The sequence below is a fragment of the Ammospiza nelsoni genome, chromosome 11 (assembly GCF_027579445.1).
Source record: "Ammospiza nelsoni isolate bAmmNel1 chromosome 11, bAmmNel1.pri, whole genome shotgun sequence".
NCBI lineage: Eukaryota > Metazoa > Chordata > Aves > Passeriformes > Passerellidae > Ammospiza > Ammospiza nelsoni.
In genome coordinates, this window is record NC_080643.1 from 20,851,426 (window position 1) to 20,860,284 (window position 8,859).

The 8,859-nt window shown below is 49.6% G+C and overlaps 1 protein-coding gene across 1 annotated transcript; it reads left to right on the top strand.

Annotated features, from left to right (window-relative positions):
* Window positions 1-3,464: 3,464 nt before the first annotated feature.
* On the top strand, window positions 3,465-6,077 carry LOC132078244 (uncharacterized). The gene is made up of 2 exons (XM_059480291.1): window positions 3,465-5,378; window positions 5,425-6,077. The coding sequence occupies exon 1, from the start codon at window positions 3,982-3,984 to the stop codon at window positions 5,029-5,031; it is 1,050 nt and encodes a 349-aa protein (XP_059336274.1). The 5' UTR covers window positions 3,465-3,981; the 3' UTR covers window positions 5,032-5,378; window positions 5,425-6,077.
* The last annotated feature ends 2,782 nt before the right edge of the window (window positions 6,078-8,859 follow it).

The window sequence follows — 8,859 nt, forward strand, 5'->3', positions numbered from 1 at the left end:
ATGCTTATCACACTCTGCCAGATACTGCTGGGCAGCAGACAGAGGCAGGGGGCAGGGAGATAAATCAGCAACTGTCCCGGTGACTCAGGCTGCAGTTAACACTCCAGGCTCGAAGCCAGCATCTAAACCCATGGCTGTTGCTACCAGCACTAGAAGTGGGAAATGCACAGACAAGACCCATCAACCAGTGGATGATGATGATGATGATGATGAAGGAGTGTGAAGGTCCGCCCGAAATAAACGGGTGACGAATGATTTTTGGGTGCAAAAATAACCAACCCAAGGCACAGGGGTTTTGCAGTAACAAATCAACAAGGTGCAATTTATTGATTATAACCACAGCTAAATATGCGTTGGTTAAGGGATCCGGGGAAGAGAAGGGTAAGACAAGGAAAAAGGGAGGAAAGGAGGTCAGGGAATGGGGTATAGCTACCAAAACGTGATGTCTTCGGGGTCCCGCCACCGCAACTCGCTGGTACATGTCTTGGGGAGTACTCAAAGGACAGTCGGGCCGAACCCCAATATATATACTGTTCTTGGTTGGGGGAAGGTAACTGAAATTAGGTTTCCATGGAGGGGAGAAGTCCATTGTTTTCATGGCCGAATGCTCACATGTACGTTAAGTTTTCCCCCTCCCTGAGTTGGGAGGGAGTGCAGTCCCAGTCTCTGGAAGGAGGTTGCCAGGGGGGTGCCATGGGGGTGACAATAGGGTGCCAGAGGGGTTCTTGGTTCCTTGATGAGGGGATTCTCATCTCAGTTCGTCTGTCACGGTGGTTGAAGACAGGCAAGAGGGGTCTTCTCATGGAGCGGGGAGGAGCCACCCCAGAGCTCAGTCCAGCCAGGTCAGGAGTTTGGAAGAAAGTCCAGTTCAATTGTCCATAAAAGGGCAGCATGCCCGCTTCGAGTACAGCATGGCGTGTTCTGCAAGCATCACTTGAGAACACACTAGATAAGCAGGAGACTTTCTTTCCCAACCGGCTCAGCAGTTTTAACCCTTCGGTAGTCTTTTCTCATGACAATTGTGAGGCAAAAAATGAAGGATTTTCAGATGGACTTCTACAAGGAGAAGGAACCTCAATGCCTTCTGACATAAAATCAGGAGTCAAAGCAGCAGGTGCAAGATCAGATGCAAATATTGATTCCTTTTCCCTGAATGACCTTTGTGGCCTACGGAAGGATTACACTCGAAGGTCTGATGAATCCATAATTAGTTGGCTGCTCCGTCTCTGGGACGCTGCAGGCCAGGATACAATTCTGGACGGCACTGAAGCCAGGCATTTGGGATCCCTGTCACAGGATCCTGCCATAGACCAAGGAATGATGAGGGGGGCTAACTCTCACAGCCTTTGGGAACGGGTCCTAACAAGTGTTGCAGAAAGATACCTGTGCGCAGACGATCTCTATATGCAGCAAACTCAGTGGAAGACCATAGAGCAAGGGATCCAACACCTGAGAGAAATGGCAGTGGCAGAGATTATCTTCTCAGATGATGTAACAACTAGGGACCCAGACTTAGTACCATGCACGTCAGTGATGTGGCGAAAACTTGTACGACTTGGGCCACATGAATATGCTTCTGCCTTAGCCATCATGAAGAGGGATGAGAGGGATGAGACTGTGCTTGACATGGCAAGGAAGCTCCGAGCATATGCAGATCTGTACATGGCCCGACACATGTCAGAATCGCAGCAGTAGAAACACGTCTGCAGAATTTAGAGGATAAGATAGAGGAGAATCATAAGAAGCTTAGAGAGGAGATTAAAGAAGACCTTTTCCAAATTTCAGCAGTACAGATCTGAGGTTCTGGTATCCAAGGCAGACGTTTCCCAGATGGTGAGAGAAGGTACCACCCCACAAGCTGAGCTGTAGTTTTACCTGCGTGATTGTGGGGAAAACATGAGAAGGTGGGATAGGAAACCTACCGCTGTTCTGGCACGACGGGTGCGTGAACTGAAGGAAGCCACCAGAAGGAAAGCAGCTCCAGTTGCCCGTAGCCGAACGGCCAGGTATGATGATGATGACATGTCTGATCCCCTCAAAGGAACATCCAAAACATACGCCCAGGGAAAGAAGGATAACCAGGCTTAGAGGGGCCCTGCCTCTAGCCAGGTAGAGGCCAGGGAAAATCGTGTTTTCTGGTCTGTGTGGATTTGTTGGCCTGGCACATCGGAACCACAAGAGTACAAAGCTTTGGTTGATACTGGTGCGCCATGCACATTAATCCCATCAAGACATGTGGGGACAGAGTCTGTTTCTATTGCTGGTGTGACAGGGGGATCCCAGGATTTCACTTTGGTGGAAGCTGATGTGAGCCTAACGGGAAATGAGTGGAAGAAGCATCCTATTGTGACTGGCCCAGAGGCCCCATGTATTTTGGGCATAGACTACCTTCGAAGTGGGTACTTCAAAGACCCAAAGGGACTCAGATGGGCATTTGGAATAGCTGCTGTAGAGACAGAGGGCATCCAGCAATTGAACACCTTGCCTGGGTAGTCTGAGAATCCATCTGCAGTAGGATGCCTGACGGGAGAAGAGCAACGAGTGCCAATTGCCACTTCCATAGTGCATCGACGGCAGTATACGACCACTCGAGATGCTGTGATCCCCATCCATAAGATGATCCGAGAGCTGGAGAGCCAAGGGGTGGTCAGCAAGACCCACTCACCCTTCAACAGCCCCATTTGGCCTGTGCAAAAATCTGAAGGAGAATGGAGACTGACTGTGGACTACGGTGCATTGAATGAAGTGACTCCACCACTGAGTGCTGCCCTGCCAGACATATTAGAGCTCCAGTATGAGCTTGAGTCCAAGGCAGCAAAGTGGTACGCCACTATAGACATTGCCAATGCATTTTTCTCCATTCCTCTGGCAGCAGAATGCAGGCCTCAGTTTGCCTTCACATGGAGGGGAGTGCAGTACACCTGGAACCGACTGCCCCAGGGGTAGAAGCACAGCCCCACCATCTGCCATGGACTGATCCAGACTGCACTAGAAAGGGGAGAGGCTCCAGAAAATCTGCAGTATGTTGATGACATCATTGTGTGGGGGAACGCAGCTGCGGAAGTGTTTGAGAAAGGGAAGGAAATCATCCAGATCCTGCTGGGAGCTGGTTTCGCCATTAAAAAGAGCAAAGTAAAGGGACCAGGTCATGAGATTCAATTCCTGGGAGTGAAGTGGCAAGATGGACGGCGTCAGATTGCTACAGATGTAGTCAACAAGATCACAGCAATGTCTCCACCCACCAATAAGAAAGAGACACAAGTTTTCTTGGGTGCAATAGGTTTTTGGAGGATGCATATTCCTGAGTACAGTCAGATCGTGAGCCCTCTTTACCTGGTCACCCGCAAGAAGAACAATTTCCAGTGGGGCCCTGAGCAGCAACAAGCCTTTGTCCAGATCAAGAAGGAGATTGCCCATGCAGTAGCCCTTGGCCAAGTCAGGACAGGACCAGAGGTAAAGAACATGCTCTACTCTGCAGCCGGGAACCATGGCTTGTCCTGGAGCCTTTGGCAGAAGGTGCCTGAGGAGACTCGGGGCCGACCACTGGGATTTTGGAGTTGAAGCTACAGAGCGTCTGAAGCCAACTACACTCCAACAGAGAAAGAAATCTTGGCTGCCTATGAAGGAGTCCAGGCTGCCTCGGAGGTAATAGGCACTGAAGCACAACTCCTCCTGGCACCCCGACTACCGTTGCTGGGGTGGGTGCTCAAAGGCAAGGTTCCTTCCACTCACCATGCCACCAGTGCTACATGGAGCAAGTGGATTGCTCTTATCACTCAGCGTGCCCGTATAGGTAAACTGAATCGCCCTGGGATTTTGGAGGTAATTACAAATTGGCCCGAAGGTGAGAATTTTGGTGTCACAGATGAAGAGGAACAAGAACCAGTGACACGGGCTGAAGAGGCCCCTCCCTATAACCAAGTGCCCCCAGAGGAAACACGCTACGCTCTTTTCACTGACGGTTCCTGTCGCATCGTAGGGATGAACCGGAAGTGGAAAGCAGCCGTATGGAGCCCCACACGACAGGTTGCACAAGCTACCAAAGGAGAAGGTGGATCGAGCCAACTTGCTGAACTCAAAGCTGTTCAACTGGCCCTAGACATTGCTGAGAGAGAGAAGTGGCCAAAGCTCTACCTCTACACTGATTCATGGATGGTAGCCAATGCTCTGCGGGGATGGCTGGAGAGGTGGAAAAAGGCTAACTGGCAACGTAGAGGGAAACCAATTTGGGCTGCTGATGAGTGGGAAGACATTGCTACCAGGGTAGGGAGGCTACCTGTGAAAGTCCGCCATGTAGATGCCCATGTACCCAAGAGTAGGGCCAATGAGGAGCACCAAAACAATGAGCAGGCTGCAAAGATAGGGGTGTCCAAAATAGACCTAGATTGGGAACATAAGGGAGAGTTATTCCTAGCTAGATGGGCCCATGATGCCTCAGGCCACCAGGGCAGAGATGCCACCTATAAGTGGGCACGAGACCAAGGGGTGGATCTAACCATGGACAGTATTTCTCAGGTTATCCATGACTGTGAGACGCGTGCTGCCATCAAGCAGGCCAAGCGAGTGAAGCCCCTCTGGTACGGTGGGCGGTGGTCCAAGTACAAGTATGGGGAGGCCTGTCAGATTGACTCCATCACACTGCCCCAGACACGCCAGGGCAAACGCTATGTGCTGACCATGGTGGAAGCCACCACTGGATGGTTGGAAACCTACCCTGTGTCTCATGCTACAGCCTGGAACACCATCCTGGGCCTTGAAAAGCAAGTCCTGTGGAGACATGGTACCCCTGAGAGGATGGAGTCAGACAACGGGACTCATTTCAAGAACAGCCTTATCAACACCTGGGCTAGGGAACATGGCATTGAGTGGGTGTACCATATCCCCTACCGTGTACCATATCCCCTACCATGCACCAGCTGCAGGCAAAGTGGAGAGGTACAATGGACTACTAAAAACCCAGTTGAAAGCTTTGGGTGGGGGATCTTTCAAAAACTGGGAGCAGCATTTAGCAAAGGCCACCTGGTTAGTTAACACCCGAGGTTCCACCAACCGAGCAGGTCCTGCCCAGTCTGAGTCCCTGAATATAATAGAAGGAGACAAAGACCCAGTGGTACATATCAGAGGTTTGTTAGGGAAGACTGTGTGGATCAATTCTGCCTCGAGTACAGACAAACACATTCGGGGTTGTCTTTGCTCAGGGACCAGGTTGCACCTGGTGGATAATGCAAAGAGATGGAACAACATGATGTGTACCTCAGGGAGATCTGATTGTGGGGTAAGAATGATGTGCAATATCACTGTTCATTGGATGTTACTGCCATTGTCTGTACATTAAACCATACAGACATGAGATAGAAGCAAATGTGTAAGTGTTGAAGGTCTGGGTAGGTGGAAGAGGGAGAAGGAAATGTGTAAGTGTCGAAGTTCTGGGCAAGTGATAGATGGAGCTTTAAGTGACTAAAGTGAAAAGGGGGAATCCTGCAGCTCTGTAATATAGGGCCTGGATTCAGTGGTCCAGTGTGGGGATGTGATGAAGGCATGATGGGTATTGCTTGTACATTTTGGGGAAACAGATGGAAATTTTGTGTGAATAATGCATGATGTGTTGTAGTATGTTGATGATATGGGCATAAGGGGTGGAATGTCCTGGGGTGACGTTATGATGCTTGTATCCCCATTCATCTGTTCTGTGCCTTTAAGCCTGGCTCTGAAGAGTGGAAGTTTTGTTTGGGTTTCCCTTATCAGGGACACAGAGACGGGCAGTACATAGGGCTGTTTTTCACTTCTTGCTTTCAGCTTGTTGCTTTGCTTGCTCTCTATTCTGCTCTCGCTTCTGCTCTGCTTTGGTCTCTGCTTATTAGCTAGCTCTAGCTAAACAGTCCACATTCCTTCCTGGACTGTTTCTCCTCTCTTGTTTCTGTGACCATCTCGAACCTGCTCTGGACTAGGACCCGGGAACACCGAAGGTTTGCACCGTTTTGGCCTGCAGCAGCTGCCCCAGCGCCGGAGGGACCAAGAACAGAGCAACCACCCCCGAAAGAGACTTTCTGATTTTGTCATCTTTCTCAGAGCGGTGTCATCGGGTATTGTTCATTTTGTGTGCTGGGGGGTGCTGTGCCTGAAATAAACGGGTTCTTTCCACCTCTCTCCAAGGAATTTTTTCCTGTACAGGTTGGGGGGAGCAGCCGTGTGTGTTTTGCTTTCTGGAGGGGCCCTCCTTTGCAGATTCTTTAACAACTTTGCCCTAAACCAGGACAGATGGATATTAGAACACTGGGATGACAGCTCCAGGAGGCTGGGAAAGTCCAAGGAAAAGATGATACATTTTTGTATGAAAAAGTGGGGGGGAAAGGAGATTGCAAAATATGTGGTTTGGCCAGTGTTCGGCACTTTCAAGGATTTTGAGGAAATTGAGTATGTTGAGATGTGGAAATACGCTTGTTGGGGTCTACACTCGATCAGAGCTCTCAGATGCTTGGCAAACCAGGGCAAGGAGTGGGAACTGCTGGAAAACCTTCCACCGCCCTACCTTGTCCCTTCGCCCCAACCCGTGCCAGCCCAGGTACCTCAGGTGCCCACGTTGCCTCCCGAGGCATTGATCCCACAGGGACAGGCTTCGGAACTGCTGCTCCCACCAGAGCTGGCCGCGGCACCTTCTCTCCCATGTGAGCAGGTATTGGTGCCTCCACTCCCATGCGAGCAGTCCCAGCCACTGACCCTTCCCAAAATCAAGGAGAAACAGATAATTTCCCTAAAGAAAGCAAACTCTCCTCCAGCCCATTGAACAAGGTGAAGGACGAGGAGGGCAACCACTGGAGATAGTGATGATGACGAGGAAAAGCCTGGACTCTTCCCTTTACGGGAAGTACCGACGGCTCCAGGGGTTAGTGGCTTGGTACATGCGCCGATCGACACCGGGGATGTGAGGGCTTTCAAGAAAGAGATGGGGAAGTTGATGGATGATCCTTTGGGGGTGGCAGAACGACTAGATGAATTTCTAGGAACCAGCACCTACACGTACAAGGATCTCAGTGCGATCCTGAGGTCACTGTTCAACAATGAGGAAAGAGAAATGATCAGACAAGCCGTGATCAGGGATTGGGAGAACAGGAATCCCCAGGGGGAGCGAGGAGATTAGATGTGGCCATCTTGGAATGCCCAAATGGAGGAAGGGAGGCAGAAAAGGATAAACTTGAGAAATATGATAATAGAAGGTATCAGGGAGGCAGTGCCAAAGGGACAAAACATGAGCAAAGTACTCAGGGAATGCCAGGGAAAAGATGAAACCCCCATGGAATGGCTGGAAAGGCTCCAAAAGAGCTTGAGAATGTATTCCAGGATGGACCCTGAATCTCCAATTGGGGCGGTCTTGCTGAAGACCCAATTTGTGGTGAAATCATGGGAAGACATAAGGAAGAAATTGGAAAAGATAGATGGATGGCAGGACAGGGAACTGCAGGAATTGCTCTGAGAAGCCCAGAAAAATCTACATTAGAAGAGACAAAAAAAAGCAAAAGATTCAGGCGAAAGTGCTAGTGGCTGCAGTGAGGGAGGCACAAGAACAGGAAGAGGTCAGAGACTTGGCAAAAACAGCGCCGGCGAAGAAACAAAATCCTTCCCAAGGAAAAGGTTCAAACAGCCAGAAAAAGGACTTCAAGTGCTACTACTGCAAGCCAAAGGGGCACATTCGGAGGAATTGTCCCAACAAGGTCAAGGATCAAACTATGTTTCAGGAAGATTAGGGGTGTCAGGGGCTTCTCAGTTTGGGGTCTGGAACACCAAGGGAGGCCTTGATAAAATTGTGAGTGGGACCTCACAGGCATGAAATTTGTTTTTTAGTAGATTCTGGGGCTGAACAGACCACGGTGCAGCAGTTACTGCGAGGGTGCTCTCTAAGCAATGATGCAATGATGGTAATTGGAGCAAAGGCGAACCTTTTAAGGTTCCGATCATAAAGAGAGACAGAAATAGAGACAGAAAGTAAAAAGTGTAAAGGAAAAATGTTATTGATAAAAGATGCAGACTTGAATTTGGTGGGGTGGTATTTGATGGTGGCATTGGAAATGGGTTTAGCAGTGCAAGATTCCCAGCTCAAAGTGAGATTGTATAGACTCACCACTCAGGATGAGGAGATGATTAATCCACAGGTTTGGTATGTCCAGGGGGAGGCCGGGAAGTTGGACATAGAGCCAATCCATGTTGAAATTGAAAGGCCAGAAGACCCCATTCGGGTCAAACAGTACCCCATCCCCACGGAAGGGAGGAGGAGGCTGAAACCGGTGATTGATGAATTGATAAAAAAGGGAACGTTGGAGCCATGCATGCCCCAACACAACACCCCGACTTTGGCAGTGTGAAAAGCGGATGGTAGCCACAGGCTAGTGCAGGATTTAAGGGCTGTGAATCAAAGGACTAAGACACTGTTCCCCACAGTCTCGAATCCTTACACCCTGCTGAATAACATCTCTCCCGAGGACACATGATACAGCGTGATCAGTTTGAAAGATGCTTTCTGGACCTGTCCTTTAGCAGAGGACAGCAGAGATTACTTTGCGTTTCAGTGGGAAGACCCAGAAACAAACAGAAAGCAGCAGCTCAGATGGACATCGTTGCCTCAGGGCTTCGTTGATTCTCCAAAGTTTTTGGGCAAGCACTCGAGCAAGTGTTGAGTCATTTTGTACCAATAGAGGGAACACAATTGCTACAATACGTAGATGATTTGTTGATTGCAGGTCTTAGGGAGGAGGATGTGAGGACGAGTACCATTGAACTTTTGAACTTTTTAGGGGAAAAAGGATTGAAGGTGTCTAAGTCAAAGTTGCAGTTCACAGAGCCAGAGGTCAGATATTTGGGACATTG